General features: G+C 37.2%; 1 protein-coding gene across 2 annotated transcripts in view; it reads right to left on the reverse strand.

Annotated features, from left to right (window-relative positions):
- Positions 1-2,241: 2,241 nt before the first annotated feature.
- The window catches only part of METTL25 (methyltransferase like 25), a 45,335-nt gene continuing 33,088 nt past the window's right edge, over positions 2,242-14,488 (reverse strand). For both annotated transcript variants that reach the window (XM_019617500.2, XM_019617493.2), the window contains 3 exons: positions 4,716-4,790; positions 4,040-4,111; positions 2,242-2,534 (listed from right to left, as the gene is read on the reverse strand). In XM_019617500.2, coding sequence (XP_019473045.1) covers positions 2,436-2,534; positions 4,040-4,111; positions 4,716-4,790 — 246 coding nt within the window. In that variant the 3' untranslated portion in view covers positions 2,242-2,435. The remainder of the gene's footprint in view (positions 2,535-4,039; positions 4,112-4,715; positions 4,791-14,488) is intronic.

Genomic DNA, 14,488 nt, shown 5'->3' on the forward strand with positions numbered 1-14,488 from the left:
TAATTAAAAAAAAAAAGTTTTTGGCAATGTTGAAACCTATTCTCAAATTCTTGTATCAAAAGGGAGGCACAGCTGCATATTTTTTGCTGCTCACACACTGTGTTTAGCCAACGTATCAAAATGATAAACATATTTGTCAGAACTTGAGTTCTGACTTGGTTTCAGCTCAGCCAGAGTTAATAGCACACCAAAGTTTGGTTGTTGCTGAATGATGGTTGCCCACCCGGGACTGGGCCAAGATGCTTCATGCAGAAGAACCATTGTCATTATGCCACAGGGCAAGGAGGGAGAGGGACACATTGTGAGCTGCTCTGGGCTACATGTGGCCCACAGGCTGTGAGTTGGACATGCCTGCCCTAACCTGTGCTGATGCATACTGTTATTTTTCCACAGGTGTAGGACTCTACACCTGCCCTTGTTGAATCTCATCAGGTTCTCCTCCACTCACCTCTCCAACCTGACCAGGTCTCACTGAACGGCAGCACAGCCTGTCAGTGTGTCAGCTAGTCCTCCCAGCTTTGCCTAAACAGCAGACCTGCTGAAGGTGCATTCTATCCTTTATTCAGGTCATTGATGGAGATGTTGAACAAGACCTTAACTGGTACCAAACCCTGGGGAATGCCGCTAGCTACAGGTCTCTGACTGTAGTCCAAGCTGCTGATTACAACCCTCTGAGCTTTCCTCCAGTTCTCAGAAACTTCTCCTATTCTCCATGGCCTTTCAAAGATGATAGAGAGTGATTTGGTGGTCACTTGTGCCAGTTACCTCAGCCCTCATGGGTGCATCCCATTGGGCCTCATGAATTTGTGTTAAAGTTTGCCTAGGCAATCTCTGATCAGATACTACTCAACCAAGGGAAGTCTTCCTTTCTCTAGACTGAACTCTTGTACCCAGGGTCTAGAATTTCTGAGAGGCAGTTGTAGCAGTAAAGACTGAAGCAAAGAAGGTGTACAGTAACTCCATCTTCTCATTTCCTCCATTACTAGCACATTCAGCACCACATTCAGCAGATCCACTGACCTAGTAAGGAATGAAAGTCCTAAAACAGACAGCAGTGAAATTACTTACACTATTAAAAAAATTATTTCTTCCAAGTGAATACATGAAAAGAGATGTGACTTGTTAGAAAAATCCCCCACTTCTCTTTTCTTGAATGGCCATGCTCAAAAGCTCACATTATATTTTGCAGACTGAAACAGAATAGGATTTACCGCTCCTTAGATTGGAATCTCAGTTTGATTCCCAAATCTATTACTATATCACTATATAATTAATATAAAAATATTTTCTGCTACTCTCATTTGCTGGCCACCAAAGTTGCATTCTCTGGTTTTATTTTTTAATGTTGAATTCTATTATTTATTGGTCAGCCTTTTTTATTTATATTAATAATAAAAATAATTAATTATTTTTTATATTCACTGGAAAGTTCTAATAAAAGCACTAGAAGTTAAGTTAGAATAGAAACTCTTCTCTCTTTTTAATTGATAGTATATCTGCAGGTTTAAGGAGGCAACCCATTGAGATGAGCACATCAACAAATAAATTTCTCACTCATAAAGTCAGTATGGCCAAACAGACACTACCTAGAAAGTTTCAACTAATTTAGGCACCAAATTTTTTATACTTAAACCTAACACATTTGGGCTAGATAATAGCTTACTGATAAAACCCAAGGATTAGAGTGAACTCCAGCAGGACAGCTGATTATTTAATATTGGGATACAATGGATTACATCACACTCAGTTGTTTCTTTCAGAGTCACTGGCAAGTAAGACATGTCAGGAACACGCCTCAAGGAAGAAGAGATTAATATAAAACCCCTTTTTGTGGGTATTTAGTATTTAGTCTTAGAAGGTTCTAGACTCTTCAGGTTGGCTCTACAGTAAGCTGCTTTAGTTCACTTGGAGAGCAGGGAAGTACAAAGGCTTACTTAGTCTACACACTTTTTGTCTATAACACAGATTAATTTTCTGTTTAAACTATGTGCGATCTGAATCCAGAAAAGAAAAAAGCCAGGCTTGCCTAAGATTGTTGATGTCATCCATTGGAAAAATTGAGAATTTCTATGGAAGAATAATCTTGAAATTAAAAATACCAAGAGGAGGGACATCGATATATAAGAATAGTGCCTTAAAAAACATAAAATTATTTTAAAATGTTAATCACATAATACAGGTCATAACTTTATAAGAAAATCGTATGTTCTGCATTACTTAATAACTGACATGACGAAGCAGTAGTATTTATAAGAGAGGTACAGATCACAGTTTATTTCTTACGATTCACAGAGGCATTGCGTTTATTATTTTTGCATCTGAAAAGTAAATAGTTGCCAAACGCATCAGTATACTTGAGGAATCAATTAAAAAGAACAGTGAGGAAATAGCAGTATCAGTTCAGCGCTTTCAACCCATCTGCAGTTTGCTTCCACTTAAAGATACGACTGTTTCTTCAGAGCAATAACTGCACAGCATCTGGGGGATTTCACAGGATCAAATAACTTCACAAGTCCTGACCAGGCAATGTTGTTCTGTAAAGCGATATATGATTGAAGTACATTAAAATGTCTTTGACTTAAAAGCTAAGATATGGTAACAGATCCGCATTCCCGCCCCCTCCCCTCCCCCTCAAAAAAAATTCTTAATGCAAAATGGGAAAAGCACTTATCTAACAATAAAAATAGTGAAAGTTTGTTGTAAAAAAAAGGAAATGCAAAGAAGGATATATCTTAAGGTCATTAAACTATTTCTGGCACCATGAAATGACAATTTACCGCCTCCTTCATCAATAAAGCTTTTTTTTTCCCAGTTGAACTAGAGAAAATATATTGAGGATCAAGTCCTACTTGTTTTATGCAGCACATTCTACTACTGCAGCTAATTAACTGACTTTTCAAATGAATAAGGCCAGCTGGATCTGGTCTTCATGTTGCATATGGCTTTTATCATTTCTATTTTTTCTTCCTAAACATATTTTGTAAATCAACCAGTACAAGATTAAATCAATGGGTATATTACATTTAGGAAAGGTAAATTAGAACTAAATGCAGCAAGTCTGATCTCCTGTCTTGGAAATCATACAGATCTCTGTGTGATTTATAACTGGTTGGCATGTGGGAAAATACATCATTATTTAAATATTTCATATTGTCTCTCTGTAAAAATACCAGCTAGAACAAAAACATACATTTACTACAGCTCAATTGTTCCAAGAGCTCCATGGCAAAGAAAAAAGTAAATTTTTAGGTATGATAAAAAGAAGCTGTTAAAATGAAAGGCTTATAGTGGAAAAACAGCTATTCACATGAATGGGTTTAAAGTGTATATTAAAATTTCATTTTCACCATGGATGAAAGCAGGAGCTGAAAGATGCTACCATGTCCTCCAATAAAATTGTTGCTTGTCCAAAAATACGTTTACCAGAGCAAAGAAAGAGTGATTGATGTTTCTGAATTTATCAAGTCAAGGTCAAAATTAGTGTTAGTAGAAACACTGTGATATAAATCATTATAGAGTAAATATAGTAATATTTGCTTATCAAATGTACTTCAGTTGATCCATATGGTTGGAAAAAGTGTACCTCTCTCATCACAGATATTCATTAATAAACAATAAAAATAATGTAATGAGACCTAATTAAAAATTTCTTGAATTATATGTTCTACAAAATATCCTTTGGACGTTCTAAAATGTGCAGTATAATGTTTGTCATGCACTTCCAATATTTTTTTTAATAATCTCTATGTCATATTAAATGAGATTTGTTGCATATACAATTTATTCATTTTTTATCATTTATTGACTTGTAATTACTATTCGATTAAATGAACCTAAGCTTTACTGTTGCTGCTTTACTGAAAATAAAAACATCTGCTGGGCATATGTTTATACTAAATAGAATGAATGTTATACTTTTGCAAATATGAGAAAATAATTCTACAACAGAGACTTTTGTCTGCACAGTAATAAATGGGCTGAAATAGTCTCATTTCTCTGATGTAGCCTTTAGGTACCATAAAATGTAATGCAAAAATACCTGCTCCTTGAGGTAGCAAAGACGATCCAGAAGTATCAAAACTTCTATGCAGGGAGCTAGCACAACCTTTAGCTGAAAAAAAGATTAGATACTGTTATGATTTTGGGAAAGGGAGCCAATACACTTCCCAATGGCTCCACTTCAACAAAATAACACCAGGAAGGTCAATCAATTTCTAGGGGTTTTGTTGTACAAATGTCATCTTGTAGGATGGACATCTTCAAAACAGATTACGTTAAAGATCAAAAATACATGGAAAGCCATAAAACTAGAAAACTACATTATTAGTTAGTTTTGATGTGTTGTCCAACATGAAAATGATATTATATGAGGCAGAACAATTTTAAAGAGGGAAATAATGAATTTTAATATAAAGAATTTTTATGAAATAACTGCATGGAGACCATTCTAGGTTTAAAAGGAGACTAACATTTTATTTTCCAGGGTAATGGTCCCCCTTGAAAAAGAATCTTCCATGTGTTCGCTTTATTATTTTACTGACACCTAATATAGTTTTTGAATGAGATATGCTCCAAAGTTTGGAAGTGGAGCTGCTTTGTTTTTGAGATTGCATACCAGAATGTAAGACAGTCTACTTCCACATAAAACTTAACTGGGCTTTGTTCTAAACTACCACATATATACAAGGTAATGGTATTAATCTTATAACTCTTACCATATTAAATGCTTCAAGCTCATTCATTCTGTGCTTGTATTTTTCATAGTAATCCATTATACAGCTGTCTGGGAGCTGCAAGGAATTTAAAAAAAAAAAAAGTATCAGAGTCATTCTAGTTTTGAAATATGAAATATGTTTTTCATAATTGAAAGTCATCCTACAAAATGAAATCTATTGCTTTTTTTTTTTTTCTTCTTAAATTAGCAATTTACTAAGGTCTATAACAATTTTCCAATAACCATTTCTCAGTTCTCATTTGCAATTACTGTTCTACAGACAGTATTTTGCACTACCATGACATAGAGATATATTCATTATTCAGAGAGTTCTAGACATTCTTAAATGCGTATTACACAGCAAAGTGGAGATAACATTCTCATTTCCTTTCCTATATATCTTGTCCCTTGTGCCACCCGGCCCAAGAGATTTATTTAAATAGATGAAGATTGGAGTCTGGTGTCAGAATAACACGCTTCAGTTAGGACTCCTGGATGGTATTTCACATTACAAAACCTACTGTCAGATTCTGGAAATAATACTTAGTGTCATTCTATTACAAGTAACCCATGTCTGAAATAAAAGTTTTTCTATTCACCTTGAACTACTACATATTCCCATCTTCTTTTCCCAATTACTTGATTCAACACTGCCAGCATTGCCACTATAACTGCAAATGTGGTGACTTAGGGCTGAATTTGATATGAGTAGATCAAGAGCTTGGCTGAACCAACATTCCTCTCCTTTTAACCCGTGATGGCCACTGCAGCACAGCAGATAGCACCTGTAGTGCCCAGTCACAAGGAAATTTAATTGCCTAAAATAGTAAAATAAACTAAAAACATTTCCATAAAATATAAGTTTTCAGGTCATGTGTGTATTATGGACTTAATCCTAAGATAGCCTAGAAGGGAATGAAATGGCTTCAGCGCTACCACTAACTGTCAGTGAGTTCTCAAAGATGCTATATCAGACGGCTGGTGGATGTGAGCCTTTCAGTATTAGAGCAGTCTGTTCAAATTCAATGCACAGAAAAAAATCTAACAAATACTCAGGAAACATAAGAAAAAGGAGTGGTAGGCAGGTAAGTAATGAGTTTGTCTGCAACAAATCACAAGGCAGTTTGCTTGGGAGGTGGGTGAGAGTGTTCACTCTACAATTGCCTAAAAGAAGATCATGGTGAGGTGGGGATTGGCCTCTTCTCCCAGGTAACAGCAAGAGGAGAAGAGGTGATAGCTTCTAGTTGCACTAGGGGAGGTTCAACTTGGATATCAAGAAAAAATTCAGGCATTGGAACAAGCTGCCCAGGGAAGTGCTGGAGTCACTGTACCTGGAGGTGTTCAGGAAAAGAGTAGATGTCGCACTGAGGGACATGGTCTAGAGTGGGCACAGGCATGGGTTAATGGTGGGACTGGATGATCTTACTGGTCTTTCCTACTGGTCTTTCCTACCTATCAATCTAATCTATGATTCTATGAGTCATGACGGAAAAACAAAAGGCTGTCATATATTTTGACTTCGGCAAGATTTTGACATCATTTCATACAACAGTTTCAAAAGCTAATACAAGAAACAAGGCTTAGATTAAAGTGAGTGAAAAGTGAGTGCAAAATCATAACCAGAGAGCTGCTGTTAATGAGTCTCTAAACAGCTGAAAATCCATACTGAATGGAAGTCCATTACAAAATGGAAAATGTTTTCATTAAGAACTCAAATGATAGAACTGAAACCACACTCAGTCTGAAAATGTGCAACAGGAAAGCACTGCAAAAACTTTAAATAATTTTCAGAAATGGGAGCACTGCTTAGGAAAGGAGTTTGAAATGCTGTATGGAAAACCAGGAGGGACTACATTCAGGCAGAAATAATCAGCTGTTCCTGATGGGAAACACCACATGGCAACCTGGGAGATACAGCAGATCACAAGCTGAGCAAGAGTCACAGTTGTGCTTCTGCAAAAAAAAGCAATCATACTGCAATGTGTATGGAAGAACAGCTTGCAAAGAGCAGGAATCAATCTTTCAACTCTACTTGGCAGTGGTAAAGCTTGAGCTGGAATGCTGTATCCATTTGGGGCACCAGATTTCAAAGCATGAGCTATCTGAAAAGATAAGAAATAGAAGAAAGAGCTCCATATCCTTCTGAAAAGAGATCAGCAATCTAGAAAATATGACCTGTGAAGAGAGATTCAGAGAACTGGAACTAATAAGGTTAAAGAAGAGAAAATTTAGAATGGGCACAATAACAGATTTTGCAAGGCTGTCACCAACAAACAAGGAAGGTTGTTCTGTGTATCTACAGCAGGCTGGATAAAAATGCATGAGCTTGCACTGCAGGAAAAAAAAAAATCAATCAAAAACTTGAACAATTTTTTCTGTGAAATTAATTCAGGACTGGAGAAGTTGTCTGTTTCTATCATGGGAAGTATTAAGAAGATTAGACAAACATTTTTTAGGAAAGATACAAAATTCTCGCTCTGAAGCACTTTTATAGCCCTTGAGTTATACATGCATATTTTTTAATTTAGAAAGCACTTTTTCAAACTAGAGCAGCAAGGTCAAAAAGCTGACCCGGAGGTACTAATGCACTGACATTTTCAGCCTTGTTGGTATTTTATTTTCAGTAAAGCTGTTCAAATATCTGAAGTTTTTTGTTGTTGTTGTTGTTTTATTATTTTGGTTGTGTTTTTTTTCCCCTCTGTAAAGAGCCAAAGCAACTAAAATACATCAGTCATGAGATAAACAAAATAGTTTATTTGAACTCTGCCCTATAAGCTTTTCATTTCAACTGAGAATTAAAAGGGTTTTAGTATAATGGATTTCTGAAATTACAGGCTCTTTGGTATTAAAATATAAATATCTGTATTTGTAAAAATATGAATACAAAACCTTTCTGCTATTGCATCCTTTCTGGTCTCCATTTTTCAACATGAAGCATTTCAATTAAAACAAAACAAACCATGAAATGTTTTGCAAATAAAAAGTTGGGTCAGAAATGTCTGCTGGATGTAGCCATACTTGCCAACACTTTTGCACTCCCTCCTCACTCAGCACACTGACAGAACGCATCCTGCTGTCACGGACAGATTAGGTAATATTCCAAACTGCACCTCAATTAAAAGTTTGGTTTGAATACACCAGGCCAGCTGAAAGCGACACAGTGACCTCAGAAAACTGTTGACAGAAAAGGGCGTGAAAAGGGTAAGTGGTCCCTAGCTACATGGTCCATTTTCTGGAGGGAGACCAAAACCTAGATTATGTTGGCCTTGAAACCACAACAGTTTGCCACTTGGCTTCAGTACTTCAAAGACACCCAACACATTCTTCAGCTGCCCTTCCGAGGTGAGGCACAATAAATTATTGTTCACATTTTCCGGACGGAATTGGACTTACACATGCAAAGAAAGCCCCATTTAGCCATTGGAATTGTGTGTACAATTATCCTCTGAATAGGGATGCCACAGATTTGTGAATGTATAAGAAATTTTATATAGATGCACAGAACGTTTTTTCTTCCGTTATGATGTTGTTAATATCAACTCACAGCATGAGTCAAAATGTGTGAAGGAACCTAAAAACATACATCATGCCTTTGTCTTAGTAATAATTCTGCACTCAAAGATATAGCTTATGTTACTGATATTCTAGTAAGGTTCAATGCATGAAGAGTTTTCGGCCAGTATACTTCGCTGATTTAGCTCCTGATTTTTACCAGGCTGCAAACAAAAGTGCTTCTTCACTTTGCACTATGATGGTAGTGCATCCTTTCTTTCAAAGTAATCTATCTCTTTGTGGACTGGAGTGGTGGCCGAAATAGCCAAACAAGAGGGATTAGAGGGCAGCCACATTCCCACTGTCCCTGTTACAACACCACCACATGCTGGAGGTGGCACTGAGCCCTATGGTGGGCACATCTTCAGGCTTCAACACTGTGAGGCTGTCAGCAAATCCTCAAGAGCAGATGAGGTGCTACATGCCCAAGCAGAGTGCTATACAGCATTCGCACAAATGTGCTGATAGAGCACATGCTGAAAAGAAAGCAGATGGGCACAAGGTGGGTGACAATGAGGAATACCACACTTGGCATTTCTCCAGAGAGTCTTTTTTCAGATCTGTGTCTTTCCCCAGGCTAAGAATATTTTGATTGAACTGAAGAAAGTCTTTTCCTGTCTGCACACCCTCTTCAAAGGAGAGCCAAATCCTACAGATCCTGTTCTATAGTCAGGTTAAACAGATGTGTTTCTCTTTGCTGCCCCAAGAGACTGCTTTCCCCCGATCTGACTGCACATTCATGTCTGCTCTCTCTTCTTGTACCAACAGTATCATGAGCACCAGCAAGAGTACCAGAGAGTAATAAGAACACTTCAGCAGAGCAGCCTCAGGACAAAATCCTTGGGAGACCATCCTACAGAGACGCTTTTTACAATCTTCTCATGACTAAGGCGGTTAAAAAAAATTTTGTTTTTCACATAATTTAATTACTGAGAAACTTATGTTTATTTAGAACTTCATTTGAAACACCATCTATATTATTTCTAATTCTAATTAAGTAAAAGTCCCAGTCCTGGTTTCAGCTGGGATAGTGTTAATTTTATTCCAAGTGTTTGGCATTTATTATGAGAGTAATGCTGGTAGCACACTGATGTCTTAGTTGTTGCTGAGCAGTGCTCACGGAGCCAAGGACATTTCAGCTTCTTGTCCTGCCCTACCAGTGAGGAGCTGGGGGAACACAAGGAGCTGGGAGGGGACAGAAGCAGGACAGCTGGCCCCTACAGGCCAAAGGGATATCCCATACCATATGGCATCATGGTGAATGATAAAACTGTGGGAGCTGGATGGGGTGGGGAGCTGCTGCTCAGGGACTGGCTGAGCATGGGTCACTTGCACTTCTGCATCACTTGTTTTGTATATTCTTTAATCATCATTATTATTTTTTTCCCTTCCTTTCCTGTCCTATTAAAATTATCTCAACACCCAGTTCCCTCCTGTACCCACTGTGGGGTAGTGAGCATGGCGCTGAGCTGCCTACCAGGTTAACACAGCAGTCACACTGCTTGAAACTGCTGTCAGACTGAAAAGCTATGCTACCATAATTGGGATAGTATTTTGCCTTTTTGAAAAGCAATTATACTCGAAAACAGTATTATGCAGCATATATATGCAGGGTATATTTTATACATGTAACACAAGTGTTACCTGAGCCTTCATTAAATATTTATTTAAATAACAGTAGAAATATAAAGTTTGAGGTGTTCACATTCATTTAAAATCCTCAACACTGAATGTGGTGGGATCAGACATTTTTCTGATTTCTGCAAAATTCTTTTTCCTGCCAAGCAGTGCTATATATGTACAAGTTTGTTCATGCTTTAATGTTTCATTCGATTCCACTACTGACAGTTCCCCAAGTCTAAGTATGTGGCTCTTAAGCAATTTAAAAATAACAGTAAAATTAAGTGATGTAATACAATTCTTCCTCTTATGTCTAAGTGGAAAAACCTTCATCTGCTAACTGCATTTTATAATATTCTCTCCTACTAAGTCAAGGTAGGCATTTATTAACTTTATATCAAAACACAGCAGAAAGGTGTTTTCAGGAGAATTAACAAATGCCAAAAGATGGGGAAGGCATTCTTATGTGTTTTATCACAACAAAAGAACCAGGCACAGACTTTTCACAGTAGCAGCTGTGTGGCATACTTTCATAATATTTGACTTCCAAGAAAGTAGCTTCTTTCAGTGCAAGTTAGCAGACAAATGGAAAAATAAATACTCCCGTACAACCACCAAGTTCTCAGAAGACTTTTCAGTGGCATTCTTTTAAGCAATCTACTTGAAAACAAAACTGGCTTAGCTCTCTGGCATCTCACACTAAAAACTTCTGCATTTACAAGCAGTTATTCTGTAGTTAAGACTCTTAGAAAGTTTCTGTATGTCAAGTTTTGGAAACTGAGTAACGTTACATATGGGAAATGAATAACATGTTCTGCCATTTGAATTTAGGAAATCTCTTCAGCTAAAGAGTTCATATTGGTGTTGAATTTAAGTTCAGAAACTCAGCTAATCCTATGGGATAGGCTCAGAGAATGCCATGCTTCTTTGGTTGGAATCTTGTAACATGAATCAGAAATTCGTATCAAAAACAACTTTAGCAAAATTTGAATAGATAGATATTAAAGATGGATGGATTCTCTTACTCTAGAATGTTTTCACATAACTGGAAACATTAATAAGCATTTTCTTGGAAGGATGGAACTTTCAAATATATTGTTTTTAAAAAGTTTAGCTCTCTAAATACTGTAACACAAGTTATCCTCACAAGCTCCATAAGGATAGAGCCTTTTCATCCTCCCCTGGGTTCACCTGCTGATTTAATTGAAATGTTGTTTGGCAATAACATCTATAGAGCACAGTGCCTCTTAGTTATATGGTTTACAGCATTCTGCTCAGCATAATTGTCACAGTTGCGTTCAAGCTTAATGAATTGAAAGATCATTCAGATCTGAAACACAGATGATGTAGGACCAAACTAGGAAACACACACGATAAATTGCGTAAAGGAGAAGGAACATCCTCAAAACCTTCTCACTGTGACATGAGTAGAACATGGTTAGGGACTAAATCCAGGACAGCTCATGACACATTCTGGAATAAGAACAAAGATGGGGGAACAGGGCTTCTGCCTGCACGTTCATCAGAGGGACCCTGAAGCATGTGAAGGCTTGTTGGATAGGCCTCGGTTTGGTCTAGAAAGGGGAAAAATGTATAGTAGGGATGGATCCCAAGAAACTCCAGAAGTGCTTCAGAACATTTTATCAGCCATGCATTGTGAAGCTGTCTGCAAGGTATATTTACTGCAGCATTTTCACAATGCACTTCTGTGCTTGAGACATCCATTTCTCCTCAGAGGAGTCTCTGACAGTTCCATCTTTAAGTTCCTGGCTCTAGGCCTTGCTTTCATCTAATACTACAGGAATCTGAACACAGTAAATTGGAACTGTTTTTGTATTCATTTTAGAAAGAGTACTCTTATCATGTAAATACATGCAGGCAAGCAGAGCATAAGTTATGTCTGCTGAAAATGTATTCAGGAATGAACCCAATATATTCAATATAGATTTAGCTAACATGAATAACTGGCTCATAAGAGAAGACATCTCCTTAAACCCTGTTCACTTTGCCATCTGAGCAATTATAAAAAGGAAACATATGTTAAAACTGCACTTCTGAAATAGTGATAAATTACATGGAACTTGGAATAAAAGTATATCTATGCTCCTTGTGCAAAACTAGTTGTTTTTAAAATTAACATATCCTCATTTTATTAAAAAAATCAATAGAATAAGCTTTATTATCAGTCAGAATTTTGACTTTCTTTGTTACTTGATATATTATTGAGAGATCACTCAGCTCAGCTATGTAGTTTCAGGCTTTACATATATATACAGGCTAACATAACTATAAGGTGTTTACTTCATCAAAATGAAAGCCAAAAAGTCACACATGCTCTACTGCTAGTTCTCTTAAAAAGTATTGTTTTTTTTCTATTTTTTTAAAACACACTATAGCCATATGAAACATACATCAAGTGTGTCCAAAACCATTAGAAAATAAAGTTTGTCTGACAAAAAAATAACCAATTATCAATCTAAATAATTAGTATAATTTCATACAAATTCTATTTTCAGTTTTCTCTCGTAAGTTTTATTACTCAAAATTAGAAACTACAGAGTTTGCGAAAGCACAAAGTCAATGTACCAAAAAGGAAGTAGTATAGGAATTCCAGGAGATCTGAACTAAGAAAGCCACTGTATTTCAGATCTCTTTGGATTTATTTAGTGATATTAAAAAATGCAAGCATAACTACTGTATGAAAAGGACTATTTCATGATTTAATGATATACAATAAATTGAAAAAGCCTTCAGAAAAATAAGAGAAAATTATATATAATTATTTATCAATTATTAATTATAAATGAACCAAAAAGTATCAGTTACTGTAGCAAAAGGAAGTGCTAATGCGTTCATTTAATTAAATATACTTTAAATACATAACTTTTTCAAAATATGCAGGATGATATTAGTTATACCCACATTTAGCTATACAGCTAAATGAAGACTTCAAAATATTCTAACATTGCTAGCCATAATATATAAAATATGAAAGCTGCTTAAATCATGTAAGATGACAAATGAGCTTTTTACAGGGCATGAGTTTCTGTTACTGTGTTATTAATTTCACTGCTGGGTTCAGCACCTCACAGACAGGTGAGATGCCCTTTGCTGATCCTGCAGTTCAGACCTGACAGCTGTAGATCTTTGAGAGATGTTCTACCTGAAGCCAAGGGTCAGAAAAAGACAAATGGGTGGCAGCTGTTTTTAAGAAGTCTGGTCAGGGCTACAGCAAACAGGGATGGTGGAAGGTGTGCGTTAACCATCTGTTTACTGTTGCAGATTCTTATCTCAGGTTGTTCACCAAATAAAAGACTTTTTCAACAGGAAGCAAATTCAGGTTATGTGCAGTCACCAGGTGATTCAGAACTTAAAAACACCAGTCACAGGAGACCTGGAAGCTCAGTAAAACAAAACCAAGTGAATCTGCCACAACACACTCACTGACTGGCAAAAAACTTCTCTTTGTTCATGGAAGCTTAAGGTGACCCTACCTTCAAAGCTTCTACTCTACCTCCCTAGCATATGTCTGCATCTCAAAGGGTTAAGTGATTTGTGAAATATTTGGACTAAGACAAAGTAACTACCTTATATGCTATTAGCCCCTAGCAGCAGCTACAGAGTAAGTATAGCGGGAGATGAAATCACAGTGACTAATAGCTTTTCTTTGCAGATGTGTCAGGAGTGTTTCCAGCCCTGTATACCTTCCTGCAATCAGATGTGGCATTAAATAGCATTCTGTCCTGAAATGAATCCTGGCCAGCTTGCTTGCTGAGCAGCTTTACCCGCTGAGGTTCCCACTTAGAATCACAGAGCATCCCAAGTTGGAAGAGACCTATGAGGATCATTGAGTCCAACTCCTAAACTTAGCAGAACAGTCGTCATCCTGGCTAGACTGCAGGTCCCCGAGTCTCCCAGCCTTAACCTGCTAAGCCCATAACCTTTCATCACCCTGTGAACAACCTTTTGCCTGATTTATCCCAGTAGGAACAGGACACAGGGCAATTTAAGAACACTTAAATCTATCTGCAAGGAGGCCACAAACAGTGGAAACACATCATGCTGAAGAAATGCAGCAAGAGGAAGAAACAGCTGCCCTTACTGCTTGAAAGAAGTGAGACAGACAGTGCACAAGAGGGCAGCTCCATCAGGAGAAGGAACTGGGATGGGCACTTCATTCTCTCACATGAGAGTCCCACACTCATGTTAAATTAGGCAAAAAGGGAATAAAAGGGAGAAGAAACCTGACAGAAAGAATTTATTCCATATCTAAGCAACACTGAATGCTTTGTCTGTACAACACGGAGTATATGGGAACACAGGGAGAAAAACAACCTGGAATAAAATACTGCCTCTGTGTGTATCCACGCCAATTACTGAAGCCTTACACAGGAATCCATGGCCCACAAAGCAATTCCATTAGTTCTGAATCTAGGAGCAATATAACCATACCTGTGAAGCATCAAGCTCACACTAGAAGACCCCTCTCTGCCCTCACAAAATGAGAATATTTTGTCAGACATTCAACAGTCATGGTGCGTGCCTCAGTTTTACCACCGAAAAGAATGGTCTTCAAACAAAAGGCAGGAAAAGAGTTCATTT

This window comes from Meleagris gallopavo, chromosome 1 (genome assembly GCF_000146605.3).
Source record: "Meleagris gallopavo isolate NT-WF06-2002-E0010 breed Aviagen turkey brand Nicholas breeding stock chromosome 1, Turkey_5.1, whole genome shotgun sequence".
Taxonomy (NCBI): Eukaryota; Metazoa; Chordata; class Aves; order Galliformes; family Phasianidae; genus Meleagris; species Meleagris gallopavo.